This window comes from Diospyros lotus, chromosome 12 (assembly GCF_014633365.1).
Source record: "Diospyros lotus cultivar Yz01 chromosome 12, ASM1463336v1, whole genome shotgun sequence".
In the NCBI taxonomy this organism is placed as follows: domain Eukaryota; kingdom Viridiplantae; phylum Streptophyta; class Magnoliopsida; order Ericales; family Ebenaceae; genus Diospyros; species Diospyros lotus.
The window spans coordinates 12,084,299-12,110,967 of NC_068349.1; the positions used below are offsets into that span (position 1 = coordinate 12,084,299).

At 34.2% G+C, this 26,669-nt stretch overlaps 3 protein-coding genes across 3 annotated transcripts; 2 read left to right on the forward strand and 1 right to left on the reverse strand.

Moving 5' to 3' along the window:
* Window positions 1-1,487: 1,487 nt before the first annotated feature.
* Window positions 1,488-2,193, forward strand: LOC127787099 (14 kDa proline-rich protein DC2.15-like). The gene has a single exon (XM_052314960.1). The coding sequence runs from the start codon at window positions 1,600-1,602 to the stop codon at window positions 2,014-2,016; it is 417 nt and encodes a 138-aa protein (XP_052170920.1). The 5' UTR covers window positions 1,488-1,599; the 3' UTR covers window positions 2,017-2,193.
* A 3,715-nt stretch (window positions 2,194-5,908) lies between these two features.
* Window positions 5,909-7,007, forward strand: LOC127787026 (36.4 kDa proline-rich protein). The gene has a single exon (XM_052314861.1). The coding sequence runs from the start codon at window positions 6,120-6,122 to the stop codon at window positions 6,846-6,848; it is 729 nt and encodes a 242-aa protein (XP_052170821.1). The 5' UTR covers window positions 5,909-6,119; the 3' UTR covers window positions 6,849-7,007.
* A 2,128-nt stretch (window positions 7,008-9,135) lies between these two features.
* On the reverse strand, window positions 9,136-9,863 carry LOC127814010 (14 kDa proline-rich protein DC2.15-like). The gene has a single exon (XM_052355216.1). It carries the CDS (start codon window positions 9,756-9,758, stop codon window positions 9,378-9,380), a length of 381 nt encoding a protein of 126 aa, XP_052211176.1. The 5' UTR covers window positions 9,759-9,863; the 3' UTR covers window positions 9,136-9,377.
* Between the last annotated feature and the right edge of the window lie 16,806 nt (window positions 9,864-26,669).

Here is a 26,669-nt window from a genome sequence, read left to right on the forward strand (position 1 = left end):
ATATATAATATTAAATTATTTAACAAAATACTCATATTATTTTAAAAAATAATATATATAAAAACCATATCAGGTTTGTAGGCAACAAAAATCATAATCGGGCTTAGTGGGGAACAAAGCCCGATCGGACTTAGTTTCGGAACAAAGCCCGATCGGGCTTTGTTCCCCCACAAAGCCCTATCGGGCTTTGTTCCGAAACTAAGCCCGATCAACTGTTATCGCCCACAAAACCCATAAACGATGTGCAGTTTTGAATTTTTTTTTTTCACCCGAATTAGAGCAGATTTGGAATGATATCTATCAAAATATGTTCTGCTCACAATTACAATCATTCTACACAACCTTAATAAGCAATGTGAACACAAAAATTATTTTAAAAAAATAAAACAAATACAAATCGAATAGATACCTTGAGATTGGGTGAAATTATTTGTTGGAGAGAAAAAAACTTATTGAATGGGACTTCAGTGAGGTCGCTGCAATTGATAAAGAAGATTGAATGACCCAACAAGCAAAAAGATTGAATGTATGAAGAATGACTGAGTTTGGATAGTTTGACAATGGAGAGAAAGAGAGTAACGTGAATGTGGGAAGATGAGAGAGAAGAAAGGTTATATGAAAGATATAAGGATATTTTGGTAAATGAGGCTAAGGACAGTAGGGTTTTCTATTTTAAAATCTCATTAAGGGTATTTTTGATATTTTACATAAAAGTGGCTATAGAGTGTAATTAGTTTGTTTGAATAGTTAAAAATGTTTTTTTTCTGTGAAAAGTACAAAAAAGATTTTATATATTTGACTTTGGTCAAATATGAATTCATCCCTAATCAGCTGGACATTAATTTATTATTTATTTTTATTAAAAAATAATATTTTTATAAATTTTATTTATATTATTCAATAACATGTCCATTTTAGTATTTTTGTTAAGTTTTGATAATTTATCAATTTTTTAAACTAAATATATAATTATATAAATGATAATTTAAATTATATTTATCTAAATACATGATCAATTATCAATTAAAACGTCAGACAACTTTTAAATTTTACACAATTCATAAGTAAAAGGGTTTAAAAGCTATGTAAAAAAAGGGTAATACAAACAGCCTCCTAATAAAAACAAAGTTCTAGTCTTCAGAAAGAAAGAAGAGCAAAGTTCTAATGAAACTAAAGTTTTTATTGAATATATTAGATGAATTGAAGTACGAGTTATTGAAGATGACTAGATGAGATGAACAATGCATTTTGCTTTAAGATCAGTGAGAGACAATGCCAACTAGTCAATATAATGCAGAAAAGCTTCACGCTTTATAATAATATTCCTTGAGGCTTATCCTAGCCTCGTCCAGGTCGCACCGCCTAACTACTTACTACTTGTTCAGGACAAATCCAGCATCCAGTCTGCCCACATGGGTCTCTCTCTAATTTCCCAATTCCATTCTAAAAATTATTTAAAAAAATTAAATATTAATTTATTCCATCTATAAAACCCTAGTTCCACTCTCACCACGATATCCATCACCAGCTTTATCTCCTAGCACAGAAACCCTAATTCACAGCCATTTAATTCAAGGCCCTTTCAGAGTGTTCTTGAAAATGGCTTCAAAGGCTTTAGCATCAACTGCTCTCCTCCTCTCCCTGAACCTCCTCTTCTTCACTCTGGTCACGGCTACTCATCATGTCCCTAATTGCCCCCCACCGCCGCCGCCGAAATGTCCCAACATTCCGCACCCACATCCGCCGCCGACAAAGGCCACTTGCCCTAGAGACACCCTGAAGCTGGCAGCCTGTGCCAACTTACTGAATGATTTGGTTCATCTTGTGGTTGGAACGCCACCAAGGTCTCCCTGCTGCCCGCTTCTTGAGGGTCTTGCTGATCTTGAAGCAGCTGTTTGCCTTTGCACTGCCATTAAGGCCAAGGTCTTGAATGTTAACCTCAATGTTCCTGTTTCATTGAGCTTGCTGCTGAATTACTGTGGAAAGAATGTCCCCAGTGGCTTCCAATGCGCTTGAAGTAGCGCAGCTTCTCTGCTTCATTTCTCCCTATGAAGAACTATATATTTTCTTCGATACTAGATTAACTAATTTTGTAGGGTGGTATTTGGAATGATTGTGGTTATTGTTTGAGGTGTTGCCAATAAACTTTCATCGAGTGTTTCGTTTTTTGAATTTTATATATATATATATATATATACAGCTTTGAGGTGAACGGCTTCTTGATTGCTCATATTCTCTATTGTGTCTTTTTCCGTTCTAGTGAAAAATATAGGATCATAAATTCTACAAAATGGTTGAAATTTGAGGTCTAGACATCCAGATAAGCTAATACTATAGTGAGTGGAATATGACCATAAGGGTTTATTGAAAAAGGTAATTCACACCCTTAGAAAAAAAATACAAAAGAAAAAGGTCATTCATGTCCTTAAAAGATTAAAAAAAAAAAAAAGAGTCATTCATGCTGTTATGAACAGTTATTTTGATCCACATTCTTCTTAGACTTAATAGTTTGAAATCAAATGAATAATAGGATTATTCTTGGGGATTGTATTGGGTTTAGGGTTTGAAAAATATAAAATGATAGGATTGTATTGGGCACCTTATTTTATGGGCACTTATTAATTTTTTTTTTTTTTATAGCGAGGGTTTGAGACAGGGTTGTTGATTTTATTTCGTATCGGCCAATTTCTAAGCATTTCAACCTGTACCAGTCAAAACAAGTTGAAATGACCAGTCCGGTTGAAATTTGAATTCCAGCCAAAGTGGGAGAATGTGGGATTAGGATTTGGGATGAAGCTTCACATAAGCTAATAGACTGAATTCAGTCAAGAACAAGTGCTTTTGGATGTGGGATTAGGATTTGGGATGAAGCTTCACATAAGCTAATAGACTGAATTCAATCAAGAATAAGTGCTTTTGGATGCTTCATTCTTGCCCTTGGTTCTAGAGGAAGCTCTTATCTATTCGCTATGTGGTCGGAGATAAATTTGGTTGGAGGGTGGGGGACAGTAGTCGGGTCTTCCTATGGTATGATAAATGGTACCCGCGCTTGGGGGATTTTGGTCAATCGTTTCTCTTATCAGCTCCTTAGGTGGCTAGGTATCCCAATTACAATCCCTGTTTTTGACATCATTGTTGATGGTAGGTGGGCTTGGTCGTTAGATTGGACATCTCTTTCTTTGGATCTTATCTAGCTCCGGATGCTGAGTACTATTTTCAAATAATTTGATTGCATCATAATTTCAAATATTTTACTATTGAATTACATGCAATAATTTTTTTATATATATATGATAGGGTATGATGTATTATTTCTAGTACTTAACGTTACATCTATATTTTCAGTAATTTTTGTTTATTATCCATCATATTTTTATATGGATTATACTTTGTCAGTTTCTCTCACGGATTATACTGTTTGTATTTTTATTCTTTCCACTAACAATGTCTTTTTGATTATAACAAGAAATGAGAGAAAAATGAGATTTTATGAGATAAGAGATTATATGTATGAGAGCTCGATTGTATTTTTGAGTTGCAAATTTTGTGTGGGGGAGAAGAATGTATGATTTTTTTTTTTTTTTTATGAGAGATTGAATTGAATGAGAGATCTTGTATGTGAAGAGATTGTATGTATGAGAGCCAAGCAATCAAGGTAAATATGTGCAATCAAGACAATCAGGTTTGATTCTTAAACTCTTGAAAAATATTTTATTTATTAAGTTAAATTCAAAATATTTTATTTATTTATACTATTAGTATTTTTGAAATGGGGAGTTTTATAAAATTAAAGGGGAGTTCAAAAATATTTTATCAAGTTAATCATTTCAAAAATAATATTTTTGTCATCATAAAAAAGAGGAGAATATTGAGCTAATTTGCTCACATTAATTAAGTTTTAATAATTAACAAAAATGATATTTTTCAATATACAGATTATAGTGTTTAATTATTAACAAAAAGATTATTTTTTTAATATACTAATTGTAGTATCGAATTATTTTTTATTAATTTGTAAAATATTTTTTATAGTATATGAATTACCAAAAATATTATTTTGTCTTAAAAATATTTAATAAATAATTTTTTAAAAATATAAAATCATTACTTCCAAAATCTGGATAAAAAAGTCAAGCCTTAATGACTTGAAAGTCAACTCTTAGTGTGCACAAAACTCGACCTTTGAATCTTAGAAGGTCGACCTTTATTGTGCTAGAAAGTCGACCGTTGAAGACTAGAATGTCGACCCTTTGTGTGCCAGAAAGTCGACCCTTGGTATATGGAAGGTCGACTTTCGGCCTAAGTATAATTGGATTTTTGACCATTGCAAATTCAAGCAAAAGCCTACTCTTTCCTTTTGGAAGATCGAACCTTGGTCTAACAATAAGAAAAAATGATTGTTTGAAATGTTTCAAATGCCTATAAATACCTCCAAATTTATTTTTGAGATAACTAAGTGCTTCCATTGTAAATCTAAAGCACACGAAAGCTCTTAAACAAAACATTCAAGTAATTTGAAACTCATGAAATATTATTGCACATCAACCGAAGAGCCACATGAAGGTAAGAGGAGAAAAGTTCTCAAAACCTTTTACGATAAATCCGAACTTCTCTATTTAAGCTTATAAATTTATTTACTATATTTATATTTCATTTGCCTTGTATATTTTGTACTTAATTGCTTATTTATTTGTGTCTAAGTGAGGACAATTATTTATAAACGTTTAAAATATCGGTGTGGATTATATAAGTTTTCTAGAATCGTTAAAATCTAGCTGAATTTAGTTTTCAAGGTAAGTTAAGGTGAAAACATTGGTGTAATGGTTGTCTAAAATTCATTATAAACTAGGTATGTTTCTAGTTTGTAATGTAAGTTAGTGTGAAAATTTTGATGAAATTGATCTAGTGAAATCTCTAGAGTGGTTAGATATTGAGAAGGTGGAGTAGATGTGAGCGAAGATACTGAATCATTATAAATTATTTTGTGCCTCATTTTATTTTTAATCTCTTGAAGGTTATTACTATTTTACCAAAAATAATCTTTGCAATTGAGAGAAATCTTAGGAGCAATTATAATAATTTACTAAAAGGAATAGGAGAGACGGAAAAGACAGAAGAGAGGGAAGTGAGATGGAACCATTTGTACTGTGGGAAGAGGGTCCATAAAATGTAAAACTCTGATCTAACAAGCAACAAAAATGTTCGGATTCCTGCAAAAATATTTGCATGGCAATGGAAAATGCTTTCTCAATCGCAAAAGCAGCATACAAACCAAATTAGCCAAAAGCCATTAATTGCATGCCAGAGCAAAACCAAAACCAAAACCAAAACCACAGCCTTGTATTGCAAAGCTGAATCTAATTATGCAAACATCCGTCCATTGCATGGTGCACTTTCATGCCTCCCAGAGATTGAAAGCAAGAAAAAGATGTTGAAAGAGCAGAGCATGTTCACATGTTCCTGTGTTCATAAATCAAAATAGGGAGAAGTTCACATGTTCTCCTTGAAAAATGAGCTCAAAATAATTATATAAAGAAAAAAAAGAAAATGATGTGCATCTGCATGAAGTGCAAACCCTAATCTCGCGCTGTATTTATCAGACCACCATATCTGAGTTTAGTTACCAGTAGAAGATGTTGACAAGGAAAGCAACCTCACGCTTGGCTGTAATCTCAGAGGCTTTAGCTATTAGCTCAAAACATCCGAATCAATTTTCAAGGACAGGCTAAAGTAAAATGGACTTGAAACCAAGAAAAGCAAACTCTCATTCTTCCAAGAAAGCAAGAAAACAAGCAAGAGCCATGGTTATCCGTGCAACTGGGCTTTCCTCTGAAATCAAAGAACTGTTCACGGATTAAACTGAAGCAGTCACGGATTTGTCCAGTATTGGAATTTGAAATCACCAAGAACACTCCAAGTTCTCAAATTGATATTTTTGGAATTCTGTGTAACAACTCGGCTCTCTGTCTACAAATTGTCCATTTTTCTCTGCCATTTCATCAAAACCGTTCACGGGTTGCTCATATAATTCAGCTATATATAAATCTTAGAATCAACACCTGTTGGAACCAAGAAAGAAAGAAGACCGGTGCGTAGAAAACCCTTGGGAACCCTAAGCTATGGGTTCCAAGGTCACAGCAATGTTCCTGATAGGCATGATATTCATGTTAACGGCACTGGCACCGATATATGCTTGTGGGTACTGCCCAACACCGAATCCGCCCTACCACCGCCCTCATCCACGGCCGCGCCCACCAACAACTCCCCGACCACGCCCGCCGTCCACCAAGCCTCCGCCTCATCACGGCGGCCGCCCTAAGGTGTCACCACCTTCCATCAACCCACCAGTTATTAGTCCCCCTATTACAAAACCCCCGGGAAAAATACCACCCATCATAAACCCTCCAGTTATAGTACCTCCTATAACAAACCCGCCAGTGATAACTCCTCCAATAATAAACCCTCCACCTACTTCGCCATATCCACCTTACACTGGACCTCCTTCGGGTGGAGGCGGTGGAGGCGGCGGCGGCGGAGGAGGAGGGGGTGTTCCAGGCCTAAACCCACCACCCACTACTCAACCAACTTGTCCTATAAACGCCCTTAAATTAGGGTTATGTGTTGACGTGCTAGGAGGACTGGTGCATATTGGGCTCGGAAATCCAGTTGAGAATGTGTGCTGCCCAGTGCTTAGAGGGTTGCTCGAGCTGGAAGCTGCCATTTGTCTCTGCACCACCATAAGGCTTAAACTTCTAAACCTCAATATATTCATCCCCCTTGCTCTTCAAGTCCTAATAACTTGTGGTATGACACCTCCGCCTGGTTTTGTATGTCCCCCTCTAGTATAAAGTGTGGAGTACTTTGATCATCACTTCTCCCAGCTGGGGGCATGAATATTGTCCAGGTTTCCAAGTTGTTTTCGTTGTATTCAGTAACGTAACTTGCATTACGTTTTATGTTTTCTGTTGTGCATGAAATTCTATTCCCAGATATCTATGTTGAGGAGATGTTCTTGAACTTAATGAGATATCTACTAACCTCCAAGCTCTCCGAATTAACTCTCAAAATAATAATTAATAGTTAGTTAGGAGTATTTTTCACTGAACTTCTTCTGCTGCTCTCCTACTTCGAGAGTTACTTTGCCTTTGGAGTATTTTTCTCCGCTGACTCATTTGCCAGCCATAAATTTTGCTTTTCATATTTGACTAAGATGAGGCGAAAGGAAGATTGTCATTTCTCATTGTTTACAGAGTTCGTATCCAAAGAAAGATCATCATCATTATTATTATTATTTTCATAATTTGTCATTTTGGAAGGACAGATCACTTCCAAGCACTTTTCAGAGAAATTTATCTTATAGGTTTCACTATCATGGACCGCAAAGGTTTTTTCTTTTTTCTTCGATCCTTTGGTGCCGCCTATCATACAGTGCAGAGTTGATGTATACACACTGCCCCATTTACGCGTCTCTTTTCCTGTATATTATTCCGTGGGACACCCTCCGGTTTCGTATTGATGTGTTTGTCGGGAAAAATAAAAAAAAGGAGAAAAAGAAAGGAGACGAATGAAGTCAGCACATGGATTTTTGGTGATTGATTAGAAGAAGCACCTTTAAAAGCCACTGTACTTTTGGAATCGTGTTACTATAAGGCGCCAAGGGTTGATCACGGGAGGGCAAATTGTTATTGGCGGACCAGAGGGATTACAGGTGGTTAACAAGCCATTTGATTTAAATAAACTTTATCAGTCAAGGTGCATAGTTGACTAATAGAAAATTGATTACACGCTGCCTATTTGTCTGTTTATAAGAAAGAAAAATGAGCATACTTGAATGATCTTAATTAACTTGAAGTATCTGAGGAGATTATGATTAAGGACTTATCAAATTTAATTGAATGGCTTTTAATGTACTCTATACTTGTTCAAATAATTTCATGAGCGGATCGACCTGGCGATATCACATGCAAATAGAAAATCAAAATTATATAAAATTGTTTAAATTGAAATATACATTTAGAATAATTCTACCACTTCCAGTAAAAAAGTTTTTTCATTGGAAGAGGCATAATAATTATGTGAGTAGTTGAAAGGAGTTGGGGCTTAATTAATTCTTAAAAAATAGAAAAACGATTAATGGCTTACCTTTGTCCTTGGTGTCAATATTCCTTTCCCCATGAGTGGGTTTTTGACGAAGTTGAAAGAATATGGATAGTTACTTCTTGAAAATTACAAAATGAGCGGTGATGCATCTGCATTCTCTGTGTATTACTACATTCTACATGGAAGAGCGAAGAGTAGCAAAATAAGTTGGCTTGGCGTACAACAACATATTCCGTGTCTTCTAATCAACGTAACTATTAAACAGTGATGATGAAATGATAATGAAACCCTTTCTTTTTCCCCTTTCGCCATGTGAAGACGCATTATGCTCACCAAATTCCGAGTCACGGATCAAACTGTTTTACTAAATGTTAAATGCTTTCTTCCAAATGTAATGGCCCACGAGAATGGACTTGAGAGAGTACCACATGCATGTCTAGCGCACACAGATTTCTGTAGTTGGGATTGTAATTGCTTCTTGAAATGCTGAATTGATTATTCCAATAAATTCTAGCTATATGTATGTATATAAGCCAATCATAGCCAACAATTCATGATCAGGACGGGGAGTAATATGCCACCATGTCTTGCTTAAAAGAAGATACGTCAGAATCTCAAAAGATATCGTTAATGCAGTCATGCCATCCAAGCATGGTATTAATTACTGAAGTATATATATTATGAGAATAGGCCGCAGCCAATTACTCGGTTCAAAACCTGAAAACAATGAAGGTAGATTGAGTGATATTGGATCACAAATCGTCGAATTCATCGTTTAGGATCCATAACTCTGTCCCGGTTATTGATGAATCCCATTTCTATAGGACACTATTTCTACTCTTTTGAGTAACCAGTACTCTAAATTATACAGGGTTGGATACGATTCTTAATTTTCATACATGCAAGGCAAGGCAGTGTTAAATATTTATTGTGTACTTACCAGTACTCTTTAGAATATCAAACTTAAAACCTCTAGGTATTTTGATAATTGGTCTGTTGGGGCGAGTGATAGCATCAGAAACTACATGCACTAAATTAATTAACCCAGTAAGTAACGAATTTCATTTGCGGTAAAATTACACCAAAAGCAAGCATGGTACAAAGGAAACGAGGAAGTTTCGCACACCATCAAATCAAACAGATCACAAAGGCTATGACAAATGGAAAGGAGGAAGTTTCACAGACCTACGCCACTGTCTTAGTTATTATCCTAGAACTCACAACTTAATGCAGATCTAGTGAACCAAACCCACGAAGAGGAGAAGAAATTGAATTGTTTAGGCACATTGGAAGTCCTTGGGGACATTTTTGGAGCAAACGTTGAGGAGTAAGCTTAGAGAAAGAGGGATGTTGAGGTTGATGCCCAAAATGTTTGCTTTGATGGCAGTGCAAAGGCAAACAGCAGCTTCAAGATCAACAAGGCCTTGGATGAGGCTGCAGCATGGAGTCACCGGAGGAGTACCCACAGTAAGATTAAGCAATCCACCGAGGACATCGGCACATATACCTAGTTTGAGAGCATCTCTGGGGCACTTGCCTTGTGGAGGGCAGGGCGGGGGCTTTGGTTTTGGGCAAGTGCTACAAGCACTAACAAGAGCAAAGAAGAGAATATTGATTAAAAAGAAGAGAGCAAGTGAAGCATTGCTCTTGGAAGCCATCTCTCAAACCCCCAGAAAGTTTCTAAACTGCAGTGGTAATTAATAGAAATTCTAGAGGTGATGAGAGGAGAGAAATGCCTGTAGTAGTGATGGAGAATATTGGGAGTCAGTGATGGGTTTTTATAGAGAGAAGCAGGGCTTAGTCTTGAACTGATTTGGAAAGAAATCAATAAAGAATCTACCAATATCATGGGTGCCCTTGGGATTCTAGCTGGCAGAGCAAACAGATTTAGGGCAAACTTTTGGATGCACTTGAAGTGGAGGATGCAAATTGCACGTTACTTTCAAACTACGGATCCACATGTTATGGTTTGCTTAAATTACATTTACGTCTTTCCACTGGAGTGTTGTGAGATATTTTTACCTTATAAATAAATTTGAGTTAGTTATGTCTGAGTTTTATTTAAATTATTTAAAATTATTCCAAAATTTGTAGGTGAGTTTTACAGGTTGTTCTATGTTAAATTAAATTATTTTGTAAATATGAGTAAATTAGACTAAATCATTCTCCATTTTGAGAAATTATTAGGGCTTTTCAAGTCATTAAAAAAAAAGAAATATTTTGTCTTTATCTTTCCAATCACCCATTATTTTTCTCTCTCTATCTTTTATTATATGAGCATGGAAATAAAAAAAATTAAATTAAAAAAACACTAATGGGGAACAAACCTTGATATCCTTGGGCTCAATCTCAAGCCTTAAAATCATTAGGATTTGACCTTCAATCAAAGGTGGTTAGTAGGAATGGTAGTTGTTTTATATTTTTATTTTATTTTTTTCATTTTAAGCAAGCCATGGGAGAATTTAAAGAAGCGGAAAGAAAGAGATGAGAGAAAGATAAGATAAAGACAGACAAAAAGTGAAAGAAAAAAAAGGGATGGATTGAGAGATGGCTTTGTTGAGAAGAAGACCTAGCAATGGTTGTGTTTCTGGCCACCCAAAGATGGTTGGATTGGGTGAAAATGAGAGAGAAAAAGAACAAAGGGAGAAAAAAGAAGAATGGGGAGAAAGATCAAGGTAGCTATCACCATAATTGATGATAGAAAGAGAAGAGAGCGTGTGTGAGGGGATATTTGAGACTTCCTCAAAATTTGATGACAATTTACTAATGATAAAGGGCAAAGTATTATACAGTCTAAAAAAAAAAAAAAAAGAATTAAGCCTTACCTTGTTGACAATTAGTGGATTTTTATCCTATAGATATAGTATGTATGTATGTACGCGTATTCAAGGGAAATAATCTTTAGGTTTAAGTATCCCCCCTCCCCCTTTGATTTTTTAAGATCCCTTTCAGTATATAATGAAAAGAAAAAAAAAAGAATTTTACTATATTATTGCAAATTGACCCCTCAAATTTTTGAAAACCCCTTTTAATATATAATAAAAATAAAAAAGAATATTACTATCACTGACTCCTTTCCCATGCATAAGGTTATACAATTTTGTTATGTTATTTTGTCAAATTGAGAGGGGGAGGGTGACGTGGACTCATTGGGAGAGATACATATATATTGCTTGACGTGAATAATATATATATCACTCTTCAAAGATTATAATTCTAATTTTTTATTATAATATTAGAACTGCAAGTCATTCCACAAAATCGTAAATCTTGTTTAAGGGTGCAAATATATATGTTGAGCTGAAAGGTATATCTTTGCCAAATTATTGTTTTTATCTTATTTTTCTTCCTCCAAAGAAAGAATATTGTTGGTAAGAAAATTAAAAATTGACTAAGCTAATTACTTTATATTAAGAGTGTCTATGAATCAAGTTAATTTAAATTTCACATTAATTTAGAACCAAATCGATTTTCATCTACTCATAAAATTAAATTCTAAATCGAACTAATCCCTATACAAAATCAAACCAACCCAAGCTAAAGAAAAGTCAGGCTGTTTTGGTTCATATATAATCCATTAATCTTAATTTTTTATTATATAAACTTTGAAAAAAAATAATATCAATAGATATGTTCAACAAATAATTTACACCTAAGTATATTACACAATAGTTTACAATTTGTTTAAGCAATGATAGGTAACTTACAACAAAAAAACTAATAAATTCACAAAATGAACAAGATAACATAGAATTTGTGTGTTTATATTATACATTTTCAATTTATTTATATATATTGTTCAGTTTGGGTCAGATCCACAGATTTGAAAACTTAAGATCCAAAACCGAACTAATCTACTAAAAAAATCCAATCAATCGCACTGATTGAGTTCGATCTCAAGTCTACCCAAGTCTATAAATACCTCTACTTTATATAGAAGTGTGAATAAGTTTTTTTTTTCTTTTTAAATAAATTCTATGAAAATCCTATACATAACATTTTCATTGAGTCAAGACATTGGCTAAAAGTTTTTGATAATTATATTTTGGTATTATTGGTATTTACCTAAAGTAAATGCCACTATATCTTATTATTATATTATTATTATAAAGCTCAACCTACACAACTAATATCTTCTATTTTTAAAAATTAGTTATTCTCTGATATAATATTAATTTAAAGATATTAAATTAATGTTTAGTAGATATAAAATTTGAATAATTAAATGAAAAGTCATAAAAGTTTATCTCAAACAATATAAACATTTGAACAGTCAAACAGTCAAGTAATTATTTTTTTATTTTCAATAATTTAATATATAAATTGGACACCATTTAATATCTTTTATATTTTTCATGATTTTTCAAGAAAGGAGCTCATTAATTAAAAAATTAACAAATTCCATTTAAAAATGAAATTGAACTCATTAAATGAATTTATTTAGGTTAATAAATTTTGCAAATCCTATTGAAATTGATTAAACCTCTTAATTTTCTTTCAATAAAAAATAAAAGGAAACTTATTAAATAAATTTATTTTCATTGATAAAATTTTATAAATTATGTTGGATTTATTTAACCCATACAATTTTCTTTGAATAGAAGAAATAAAAAAAATTGTAAGGACCCTCAATAAATGAATTTATTTAAACGAATAAAATTTGTTTCAACAAGGCGTAGTGAAAATTTTGTTTTAGAGAATGCATATTTATTGAATCTTATTTTTAGTTTTAAATAAATTTTATTGGTTGACAAAATATTACAAGAATTGATGCGTTTATTAATAATTAAGAATTAATCAGAGCATTTTTAATAAAAATAATGTATAATAAATGCATATTCCACCAAAAATAAAAAAAAACTCATTTAATGCAGCTTAACTTAACAGTACCCTTGATTTAATTCTTTCAAATAACGAAATGAGAAAATGAGATGACACTCAATAAATTAATTTGTTAACATTAAACAAAATTTTGTTCAAATTCTATTAAATTTCTTTAAGCTTTACAATTTCCTTTCAAGAACTACCAAGAGAAATGACAGCACTCATTAAATGGATTTATTTACAATTAAATGACACTAATTAAATGAATTTATTTATATTCATACTTTTTATAAATTATTTTATTTAATTTTATTTTAATAAAAAAGAAAAGAACGAACACTCATTAATTAAATAAATTTATTTAGATGCATAAAATTACATAAATTATTGTGAATTTATTTGATCCCTACAAATTCCTTTTAATAAGGAAAGTAAGAAAATAAAATGACACCCATTCCTTTTAACTTAAATGAATTTATTTAGGTTAATCAAATTTTGTTGAAATTATTTAAACTTTACAGTTTTTTTAATAACAAAAATAAACTGCATTATCACCCATTCCTTGTAACATTGATTACATTCTTCACCTTCAACTAAACCACCCCACGAGACAGAAAATTACGTAAAAACCTAATCTTAATTGATTTTGAAAAAAAAAAAATTCAAGGTCCTAATGTATTTCTTTGAATTTGTTTGTTATTTGAATGATATTTTGGATATTATGAAATTTATAGACCTAATTACATAAATTATTATAAGTGGGGTAAATTGTTCTAGACTCCTTGCATATTTGTACAATTTATATGAAGATTTTATGTGATTTAAAATTGTCTCTTGAGATTTTTGTGATTTAATTATTAGTTTTACTTGGATACCCATTAGTTATTAGAAATAACAATGATTAAATTCTAATTAAGTTAAATTTAATAAAGACTACAAAACAAAAATTTCAAAAATAAAGAAAGCCTTATTGGCAATTACGATTGTGAGAGGTTCCAATCTAGATTTGGGATAACTACCCTTACGCAATTTCGGGTATTCATGTTTCTTATTACGTCAGAAGAGGTAAATTACAGGTTGGGTATTTGGCTCTTGTATAAGGCGATGATTGAACTCGCGCAATTTATCAAATTGATACTGACATATTCCTTATCCGATCGCTTGACCTATGTTGGGGACAGTTTCTGTAACGCCCCGTTTTCTCAGAACGAGCATTACCTCGAGATTTCGGGAATATATATAATTTTTTTTTTCAACATCAAACACACAACATAAATCTCTCGATACACATACCTTCATCATAATCATTTCTCGACAATCCCGATCGTATCTTCTTAGTATATCAAAATTTAATAATTAATAGACTAAGACATGTATTATCAATCACATCAACAGAAGCAAGATCGAAACCTTAATGATATATATAACCGACAATTCATTTTACAATAACCCAATCGATGTTTCACATGAAAATATCAAAATATTACATAACCTCTGAACGTCGTAATCATAGACAAAGACCTACGAAAACTAAACATAGCAGCTACATCTTAATGACATTCTTTCCCTTGGCGCCACTGCATTCACTTGGAACATTTGAATATTCTAGGGACATAGTCCAAATTAGATACTGAATCATCTAAGTGAGAGTTCAAGAACATTTTCATGCAGATATGCAAAACCATATGTAAATTCGATAAATCCCGACATGCCCCAGCCTAAGAGAATCCCACATAGCACTTAGCCTTAACCGGGGAAAATGCAATCTCTCTAAAGGCAACACGACCACACCGACCTATTGGAAAACTAATCTTGCTTAAGAAGGACAACCTCGACATATGAACCTGGGAATCACCCCATTGTCATTGTTAGACTTTACGCTCCTACTCAAAAGCATTTCAAAACCCAACGCAACCCTAGCCCCAAGAATGTCACATCAGCACTATCCCCGAAATCCACGACACCTCGGCCTTAATGCTATTGCTCAAAGGAACCTGGGGTGGTGTCCACTCTCAGCCCCACCACTTGAGTACCGTAGGGTGAAGTCCGTCTCAACCTCGTCCTAAGTGGGTCACATAGCATTAACCCTTGGCACGTATTCTGAGTGCTAACACTCGAGATCTACGTCACAGGTTAACAACCAACATCCCACATGGACAACACAACATGTCAATGCCGAAAAATCATAACATGCATAAAATCAACATCTCAATGTATGCAATTTACCGTACAAAATTCAATGCATGTGTAAATAACCGTTTGGACAAACCATTACAATAAGCCAAGCCATAGGGATAAACACTCACAGTAAACCATTCACATACTACTATAAGTCTTTTTGGGTAGAACCACTCGCTTTTAGGTGAAATTTCAAATTCTTCTTGATAAGCGTGGTATGCCTCGATTTGCATGCCCTCTTCGAACTTCGCACGAGTCACTTTACCTCAAGCCGCAAGGCACCCTAATCATCATATTTATCCAATAATTATAATTTTCCCTTAATTTTCTCATATTTTCCTATTTTTCTCCCATTTTTCTTTTCTAATAATCCAAAATAAATATCTACACAGCTATTTTCTCAAATATTTTTACATAAATAGACATAAATTAATTTTTTAAGAATTTTGGAAAAAAAATCAGAAATTACCTATGTGGCACGCGCCCCCACGCGAGGGCGAGTGGTGCTGCGCGTGCACTACACGCGCCCTTTCTTCTCCGGCGAGCTGGTCGTCGGCCGGCACCAGAATTTGCCCCCGATCACTCCAACTGGAAGCCCACTTCCAGTCGATCGTGATGCCACCAATTTCAGGCCGAAAGGCCACCGGCAAGGGCCCTGATCGGGCGGTTTCGGGCGCGGTATGGCGGACCGCCCAACTTTTCCGACGAGCCTCCAAAACCTCTTCAAATCACCTCGAAATTTCACCAAACTTACCAGAATTTCTCCTCTTGCCTCAAGGATCAAAAGCCCCTTATTGCCTTCCCTCGATTCGCCCTCAAACTTGAGCTATTTGGTGCTTCAGATTCGGCTGAAACCCTTGGCTATTTATAGGCCAAAACCCACCCCCACGTGGTCGATTTCTGGCCAAAACTCTTCCCACACGCCTCCTAGACCATCATTGCCCATGCCCTGGTGAAAATAGGCTGCCAAATAGCCAGATTTTCCAGCCAAATCTGCGGCCAGATCTGCTATGCTTTGGCAGATTTTTGAAAATTGTACTTTAACCCCTTAGAAACTTTCTTTTGCATTTTGGCCCTTATCCTCAAGCCCCTGATCTTTCTAGCACCATCACTAAGACCCTTAAGATTAGTAATTCTAATTTCTCCTTTGAAACTTCAAAAAAATTACCGTTTTGACCTCCCTCGGGTAATTTTAAAAAATTAAACTTAGGCCCGATTGATCGTTTTGACCTCAAATCCATTCGATTCAACCTGAAATCACTTAATAGTTGTTCTATACATTAAATATTAGTCCTAGACACACTCCGTTGATTTTTCAGACATCGTTTATAACAATTCGGTAATACGACCTAATTGGCAGTTGTATTTTTGTTGTATAGAAAACTGTTCCCGATCTCATTTCTTTTTTCACTAAAAATCATAATTTAAATCACTCGTCGATACTATACCATTTTCCTTGGCTATCTAGGGTCCGAGGTACTCCCTCTGACTAATTCGGTCGTCCAAAGCTGTATTAGTGTACCCTATAGTCTTATTTTTTTCAAAATTCCACTTATACCCTTTATCAAATATCATTTTTATTCTTAAATTATTTCTGAGTATTACAGTTTCATTCTAAATTTAGACCATATTTGTAATAGTTTTAAATTTGCAAATGAGTTTCATATAAGAGAGAGGAAGTGAAAGAAGTAGACAAAATTCTTTCTTCCTTTCTATTATAGTTTTTTTTTTTAATTTTCATTTTATATTTTTAATTAAATTAAATTAAATTAAATTTAATTAAAATTTAATTAATGTCATTTTTAATGGATCATGTGTTCAAGTAAAAAGATAAATATCAAGGATATTTTTAAATTATTGGAGATACACGTCCAAACATATGGGCCTCAAGGTTTTTGGAACAATTTACCCTTCTAAATTTTAAGATAAATTTTAAGTACGTTTGGCAAAAAGGCATTCACCGCCTCTGTAATTTTTAAAATAGCATGCATTTTCATTAAGTTTTATAATCACATATCACTTGCCCCTCACTTTTAATTGCATGTTGACTCCTTTTTTATTTTTAAAATACCCTTAGTTCTATCTTTTCTTTTAATATAATTACAAAAATAATCTATATATATATATATATATATAGATGATGGCTAAAGACCATGTCTAATTCAGGTTCTTTCGAACCCATATCAGTTTGAAGGAAAGTTAAACAAAACCATATTGAGCCCCTACGAGTATGGTATAATAGTAAAATATCTAAACTTTCAAATAAAATATCAATATTTGAATCATTATAAGCACTTGCTGAAATGTTTAAATTTCGCATAGATTAGTGTATTGAATGTCTAGATTTGAGTGTGTATAAATTGTATTTGTATCTAAATTTATCTGATAGGTATATCAGAGAAAATGTCACCCATCTCTAGAAATTAATCAGGTGTGAATAGGGGTGTTCAAAAAAATCGACAAACCGTGGAAATCGACCGAACCGAACCGCATCGCACCACACCGAGTGGTTTTTTAAGATGAGCGTTCCGACACGGTTTGAGAAATCCTCAAACCGTGCGGTTTTTGGTTCGAGAATTTCTCGGTTCGGTTTAAAACCGAACCGCCCGAATATAATGTAATAATAAAAAAATTATAAAATAATTTATAAAACAATTTACTCTCAAACCAGAAAAATAGATTTGGTAAACAGATTGTAAACAATCTGTTCTGTTTTACAAACTGTTTGTTATACAGTTTGTTTTTACAAATAATCTTATACAGTTTGTAAAAACAATCTTATACAATCTGTTTACAAACAGATTCTGTTTTTACAAACAATCTTATACAATCTGTTTACAAACACATTCTTTATACAAACAGTTTGTAAAAACAATCTGTTTACAAATTGTATAAATAAAAGATTATCTTATTTATTTTAATTTATGAATTAAATAGTTGATGAAATAATTCATTAAACCATGAAAATTGAACTACAAAAATGAGGATTAATATTTTGAATATTTTAAACAAATAGCGGAAATCGCACCGCAAATACGGTGTGGTTTTTGCTCACTAAACCAGACCGCGCGGTTTGGTTTGATAAAAAATCATACAAACAGTTTAGCATATTAAAAATGTCAAAAATCGATCAAATCGAACCGTGAACACCCCTAGGTGTGAAGTTTAGACACCCTAAGTAAATCATAAAAAAAAGAAAAAAAGTGCAAGCCATATTGATAGACTGAGCTTCTCTTGGAGAAAGTGATATTTTTTAAGAGGAAGGGATAGAGAAATCGATAAAGAGAATAGTGTGAACAGTTGATAAAGTTTTCTGTCACAATCGTCAATGCAATGGGTTTTCCCACTGTCATTTTCCTTTTAAATTAGCATCTAAATAAATTTATTTAATTACGCTGATTAAATAGCATGCATTTTCATCACACGTGATATTTTTAAAATAGCATGCATTTTCTTTACGCTGTTGGTCGTGTTGGGAACCCCACCGTCATTGTCCTTTTATGATTCCCGTCATGATTGAAATGCTGGTTACCAAAGAAGAAAGGAGGGAAGGGAAGAAGGAAGGAATCAAGAGTAGAAAGTCCAAATACAAGGATAAAATTGATCAATTTATACGACCAATTAATCTCAAGGGAGGTGTAAGCTATTTTTAAAACTTCAAGGCTTCAAAGGTACTTATAAGTGCCTTTTTATCTAACCTAAAGGGGATGATGTGAAATTTACACAAAATTTTAAACGGAGCATTAACCATCGAAAAGCTTAGCAAGAATCTAAAAATCCCAAATTAGCTGGCTGGTGTAATTTTCACACGCTCGTGGGAAGTTCTATTAGTTTGCTTTACTTCTATAGAGTTGGGTAACTTACATTCCCGTTCTGTTTTTGTCGTTGCTAATCATTCAAATGGAATAGAAGGAATGAATATGCAAGAGTCTAACTAAAACAAAGCATGAAGAAGGCGACTAATCAGCCTTTTAAACCTGATTCCAGTGGCAGAATCTGGGTTGAAAGGTATACTTCCTGTTGATAATTCTTCTTTCCCTTTTTGTGGGTTGATGGAGGAATCTGTCAATCGTCTCTTTCTTCATTGTCCATGTAAATTCGAGCTTGTGGTGTGAAGTCTTTAGCTGGTGGGGTTTTTGTTTGGTGTGTCCTAAATCTATTTCGGACTTATTTGAGTAATGTGGAGGTCTTGTCTCGGGGAAAAAGGTTAAAAGAAGGTGGGTTTCTTTGTTTTTCAGCATTTTCTGGACCTTGTGGTTAGAAAGGAATTACAAGGTGGTTTTTGACAATACACACTCCCCTCCGTCTAACCTCTTTAGATTATCAATTACACAGCCTTTTTACAGGATTCAGGCCGGGGATCCTCCTTTCTATATAGCTGTTCACAACTTCTCTTGGGTGTTCGAATTGGTTGTGTTCTTTCTTAATTTTGTATCAATTCTAATTGTTTGTCTATTGTTACAAACAAACAGAGATAGCAAAATCTCCAAACACAAACACACCGTCAAAATCCCACACAGATAAACTCACACGAGCTGAAAAATTAAACGCAGCCAATATTGACAGTATTTAAAACGTAAACCAGAAACAAGAGGCGCAAGATTTTATAGTGATTTATCCAAAAATAGGGCTACGTCCACTTGAGCTCCGGTGAGAAGAGCTCACTTCCACTAAAATAGATTCAATCCGATTACAACAAAAACGATAACAAAACACCTTGATTTTCTAAAACAATAAGCCACGAAATCACTTACAGATTAGGAGCTTACCTTACACAAAACAAAATCAGGGAACGCTTACAGAAGACGAACTATACAACATTTACAGAGAGAGAACGAGAGAGAGAGCAAAAGATGAAACCCTAAAAATGACCGACTCTCTGCCAAACCCCTCAATCAAACTCGTCTTCAATGCGATCAGAAAACGACAATCTCGAGGCGAGATATAATTGAAATGAATGGCTCGAATTGCCTCAGCAAAAGCAGTGTCGATGGTCTGGATTAAATCGTGCAAAAGGAGCAGCAGCAGACAAAACGACAAGAGATCAAAGAATATGAGAAATGGGCTGGCCCAAGCTGGCTGCATCTTGTGGCCCTCTAGTGGGCGCCCAAAAGGGCAGCCTAGGTTGCCACAAGAGGCCCCCAGACTTGGGCCTCATTTTATGTTTCACAAAAATATAACAAACTCCACCTTGAAACATAAAATGACTAAGTAATCAGATATGAAAAATATAAGTAAAGCATGCTACAATTCTCACTTTCATAGCTCTAGATGACCAGAAAATTAGCCATCATCAATATGCAAATTTTAAGCAATGCTTAAATTTAGTTTCAGTTAATACCTTGGTACCCATGTCAGTTGGATTGTTGGCTGAAGATACTTTCTGAATTTCCACAGTTCCGTTGGCTATCATTTCTCTTACATAGTGATACTTCACATCCACATGTTTGGTCCTATCATGATACACAGGATTTTTGGACAAGTGGATGGCACTTTGACTATCCGAGAAAACCATCACTTTGCTTTGAAGCAAGTGAATTTCTTTTAGTATGCCTTGAAGCCATATGGCTTCCTTAAAGGCATCTGTTACAGCCACATACTCTGCCTCAGTGGAGGACAGAGCTACAAGAGGCTGTAACTGAGACTTCCAGCTTATACAATTTCCACCCAAAGTAAAATAGTAAGCAGTGGTGGACACTACAAGAAAAATCAGTTTTAGTGACGGGTTTTGTGACGGGGATGCTCTCGTCACTAATTTGTGACGGGTTTAGTGATGGAAAGCCGTCACTAAAGTGGTTTAGTGACGGTCTGAAATTACCGTCACAAAATTGTGACGGGATATCTATTTCCGTCTCAAATCAGTGACGGGATAGTGTATCCCGTCACAAAATAGTGACGAAAAATAATCTCCCGTCGCAAATCAGCGAAGGGAGCGAGGTTTCTCGTCGCAGAACTGCGACGGGACTGATGTTCCGTCGCAGTTCTGCGACGGGACTGACGCCCCGTCACAGAATTGCGACGGGACATGTCAATCCCGTCGCAGTTCTGCGACGGGGATTGACGCCCCGTCACAGTTCTGCGACGGGACTGACGCCCCGTCACAATTCTGTGACGGGGACTGACGCCCCGTCGCAGAACTGTGACGGGACTTGTCAGTCCCGTCACAGTTTTGCGACGGGACTGACACCCCGTCACAGTTCTGCGACGGGACTTATCAGTCCCGCCACAGTTTTGCGATGGGACTGACACCCCGTCACAGTTCTGTGACGGGGACTGACGTCCCGTCACAATCGTTCCTTTAAAATAACCCCCGCCCCCCTTTCCCTCCCACTCTTCCTCCACACCTTTGAACGGCCCCCTTCCCTTTCTCTCACTGTCTCGATTTTTCTTATTCTTCACAGTTTCCTTGGTTCTTCTTCTTCTTCACAGTCTCTTTGTCTCCTTGGTTCTTCACAGTCTTCTTGGTTCTTGTTCTTCTTCAGTTATCTTCGGTGCTCTCAAGCTAAGTATTTTATGTTTTTTATTTTGTTTTAGTTTTAATTATATTCTGTTAGTTTAATTATAATTTATTTGTGTTAGTTTAGTTGTAGTTATTTTATTTTTGTGTTAGTTTATTTGTAGTTATTATTTTTGTGTTAGTTTAGCAGTTTATTTTTATATTAATTAGTTGTAGTTTTAGTTTAATTATTTATATTATTTGTAATGCTTAATTAAATAATTAAACTACAACTAATTAATTATTTAGTTATTTTGATATGTAATAATTGGACTAGGAAACTCGTGCATGTGTAAATAATGTTTATTTTTTTATTTTTAAGTTTAGATATATTTTTAATGAAAAATATTGTAATTTTAAATAAAATATGTAAAAAATTATATACTAAAAATAAACTTACTATTTAAGAAAGCATATATTTTAAGAAACTTAATATTTTCTAAAAATATTAAGTTTATATACTAAAAATATTTTCTTAATATTTTAAGTTTATATACTAAAAATAAACTTAATAAAATATTTTAAGTTTATATACTAAAAATAAACTTAATATTTTCTTATTGTCATAAGAAAATATTTATGTGTATACATTAAAAAATTAAAAAAATTCTATTAAAAATATAAAAGAATTCTATTTAAAATATAATAAATAATAAATAATAAATAAAATTTTAATTAAAAATTTTAAAACTAACATATGAAATAAATTAGATAATTCTATTTAAAAAATTAATGTTAAATTTGTTTTATTTTTAATGTGAATGTGGGTAATATTAATTTTATTTAATGTTATTTTTAATATTTTATTTAAAATTTTAAAAAAATTCTTGTTATTTTAAATTTTTTTATTCTTATAAAAGAAAATATTAATTTTAATAAATATAAATTTTAATTTTATAAATTTAAAAATTAAAAATATATTTTTTGAAATTAAAAATATATTAATTTCATAAAAATATATTATTGATTTAAAATATTAATATTAATTTAATATTTTTTTTCAAAATTATTATTTTTTATTTAAAAAATATCTGCGATGGCTGTCCCGTCGCCGATTGATCATATTAATTTTATTATTTTTAAATAAAATTATTTATTTAATATTATTTTTTTTATATTTAAGAATATTTGTGATGGGTACTCCCGTCGCAGATCTGTGACGGGGGTACTACCCGTCACAGATTGTTTGTTTTAATTATTTTTTTTATTTTAAGAGTGTTTGTGATGGGTAGCGTGCCCATCACAAATCTGTGACGGGGCAGTACTTCCCGTCACAGATCTGTGACAGCTTGTCATATCCGTCACAGATTTGTGACGGACAGTTCCCCGTCACAGATTTGTGACGGGAATCCCCGTCACAAATCTGTGACGGGCAGTACTTACCCATCACAGATCTGTGACGGGCACTATTTTCCCATCACAGATTTGTGACGGGCAGCACTTCCCCCGTCACAGATCTGTGACGGGTGGAACTGCCCCGTCATAGATCTGTGACAGGTACTACTGTCTCGTCACAGATCTGTGACGGGTGTCCCGTCACAAATCTGTGACGGAATTGCTATCCCGTCACAGATCTGCGACGGGTAGCACTCACCCCGTCACTAAAATTCTGTCACGCCCCCTTTAGTGACGGATTTTACCCCGTCACTAAACTCGTCACAGAAAAATTTAGTGACGGATTTTATGTTTTTAGTGACGGATTTTTCCGTCACTAAAATTGATTTTTTTTGTAGTGGGATTTTCTGGAGTCTCTATCTCCAGCAAAATTAGAGTCAACATAACTAACAAGATTTAGAGTGTCAAATATTTTCTTAAAATTTAAACCAATGCATGCAGTACCATTTATGTACCTAAGCAAATGTTTTAAGGCATCCCAATGAGTTTTACCAGGGTTAGACATATATCGACTGAGTAATGAAATTGAATATGCAAGGTCAGGCCTAGTGCTTATCATTGTGTACATAATTGTTCCAATTACATTTGCATAAGGGACATTTTCCATTTCTATTAATTCAGAGTTGGATGTGGGACATTGTAATTTTGATAAAATAAAATGTCCTGCCAATGGAACTATGACAGTTTTACAATTTCCCATTCCAAATTTGTGAACAGCTTTCACCAAGTAATCATGTTGATGTATCTTAAGGCTATTGTTGCTTCTATTTCTCTCAATCTTCATTTCTAGTATTTTCTTAGCATGACCTAAGTCTTTCATGTCAAAAACTGAATTTAACATAGATTTTAACTCATTAATCTTTGACTTAGATTTGCTAATAAGAAGGATATCATCTACATAAAGCAGTAGATAAACAGGAATTTCTGTAAGCATGAAATAGAAGCAATTGTCATATTGACTTTTAATAAACCCGGCCCCTAGAACAAAATTATTAAATTTTTTGTACCATTGCCTTGGGGCCTGTTTTAAGCCATACAAAGATTTTTTCAGCAAACAAACATGATCAGGTTTTTCAGACACAACATAACCATTTGGCTGAACCATGTAAATGTGTTCATCTAGGTCTCCATGCAAAAATGCAGTTTTAACATCCAATTGTTCAAGTTCTAAGTCAAATTGAACTACTACTGCAAGTATCATGCGAATTGTCTTAAATTTGACCACAGGAGAAAAAATTTCAGTGTAATCTATCCCTTCCCTTTGTGTGAACCCCTTAACTACTAGTCTTGCTTTATATCTAATAGGGTCATCTAGGGATATACCTTCCTTTAATTTGAACAGCCACTTACATTGGATCAGTTTATGATTTTCTTGACGAGGGACAAGTACCCAAGTTCCATTTGCCATCAGAGAGGCCATTTCCTCATCCATGGCTTGTTGCCATTTTTTACTTTCCTTTGAGCTGACAGCCTCCTCATAAGAGGAAGGCTCACTGCTCCTCATCTCAACACCTACCACTAGGGCACAAAACACCAAATCTGAGAAAGCTTACCTTGAAGGTGGTCTAATAGACCTCCTGCTTCTATCTCGAGCAAGTTGATAGTTTTCCAGATTATGTTGAGGGGTGTCAAATTGCTCCACCTCAATTTCTGTTTCATCATTTTGTTCCTCATGATCAGATTCATGATCAAAGGTCTGGTCTTGGTTTGATGTAGGGTCTCCTTCAGATTGAAGGACTGGTATAGCTAGAGCATTTGAAGGATTGTTATCTATAACTTGATGCTCCACCTCTGTTTGGGTATCTCCTAAACTGGTGGAATTATCTATGTCATCAGTTTTAGATAATTTGCAAGGGAAGATTGATTCATTAAATATAACATCTTGGCTGATGATAATTTTTACACCCTTAGATTGCCTTTCCCATAGCCTATATCCCTTAGTTCCTTCCTGATACCCAACAAAAACACACTTAGTGGATCTAGGTTCCAGCTTACCTTCTGACTGATGAGCATAGGCTTCACAGCCAAAAGTTCTTAAGTAGTTGAAGTTTAATTTTCTTCCAATCCACTTTTCTTCAGGGCATTTTAAATTAAGGGCTGTGGAGGGGCTTTTATTTACTAGGTGTGAGGTTGTTGCTAAGGCCTCTCCCCAAAAGGATTTAGGCAAGCCAGATGTGAACAAAAGGCACCTCACTTTTTCAAGGAGGGTCCGGTTCATTCTTTCAGCCACCCCATTTTGTTGGGGTGTATTCCTAACAGTCTTATGCCTATTTATTCCTTGGGAGTTACAGAAATCATCAAACTCTTTATTGTAGAATTCTAAACCGTTGTCTGTTCTAAGAGTTTTGATTCTCCTATCAGCTTCGTTTTCTATTAAGATCTTCCAGGTTGTAAATTTTTCTAATGTTTGATCTTTTGATTTTAATAGAAAAACCCACACCTTCCTAGTATAATCATCAATGATAGAAAGGAAGTACCTGTTGCCACCATGGGTGGGGACCTGGGAGGGTCCCCATAGATCTGCATGTAAGTACTCAAGGCATGCCTTCGCCAGGTGAGTTCCCTTATGGAAACTTATCCTGTGTTGCTTGCCAAGCACACATGGTTCACAAAAATCGAGGGTCTCAGCAGACACTGGACCAAGGTATCCTTGGTTTGACAGTGCCTGCATACCTCTCAGGCTCATATGACCAAGTCTCAAGTGTCACAGATCAGTCTTATCAGTGTTAACATAGCATGCAGAATTTGATATAACAGAGGAATGAAAACAGCCCTTTAAAACATATAAACCATTTTTCTTTAAACTAGTTAAGATTAGTTCATCTCCTTTAAAAACATTCAAGGAACCATTTTCAGCTTTGTATGAGAATCCTAACTCATCAAGTGTACCAAGTGAGATTAAATTTCTTTTAAGATCAGGGACATATCTTACATCAGTAAGAGTTCTAATTTTGTTATCATGCAACTTAAGAGTTATGTCTCCTCTACCTTGAACATTACAAGATTGGTTGTTTCCCATGTACACTATTCCACTTTCTCTGTTATTAAAGTTGTGAAACCAGTTAATATTAGGACACATATGAAAAGAACAGCCAGAGTCCATAATCCATTCATTTAAAACTGAGCTTGAGGAAACATTAAGCACCTTAGCCAAACAATTAGAACTATTAGCTGCTACTGTTACATTTCCCCCTTGCTTTTGTTTTTTCAAGTAATCATAACAGTATTTCTTTATATGACCTTCTTTCCCACAGTGGTAACATTTCCACTTTTGTTTTTGTTTTCCCTTCTTTTCCTTCTTTTTTCCCTTATACCCTGACCCATTGTGTTGTTCAGTATTCACAGTATAATTTCTTTTATCTGTATTCCCTTTAACAAACAAATTGTTGCCAGATTTCTTAGATGTACTAAGTTCTAGTTCTCTAGCTTTAATACCAGATATAACAAGTTCCATATTAGGTACTATACCAGTGTAACGTAAAGCATGTTTCACTACATCATAATCATCAGGTAAGGAATTTAACAAAATCATTGCCTCACTAGTATCTCCTAAAGCCTGATCAGTACCTCTTAATAACAAAATGAGTTTAGTAAATTCATCTATGTTTTCATCCATAGACTTAGATGTATTCATTTTAAAGTTAAACAACATGCCTTTTAAATAAACTAAATTTGG

What these genes read in the sequence shown, in the direction of transcription:
- LOC127787099 (XM_052314960.1), top strand. Translation starts at nt 1,600, where the DNA reads ATGGCTTCAAAGGCTTTAGCATCAACTGCTCTCCTCCTCTCCCTGAAC.
- LOC127787026 (XM_052314861.1), top strand. Translation starts at nt 6,120, where the DNA reads ATGGGTTCCAAGGTCACAGCAATGTTCCTGATAGGCATGATATTCATG.
- LOC127814010 (XM_052355216.1), bottom strand. Translation starts at nt 9,758, where the DNA reads ATGGCTTCCAAGAGCAATGCTTCACTTGCTCTCTTCTTTTTAATCAAT.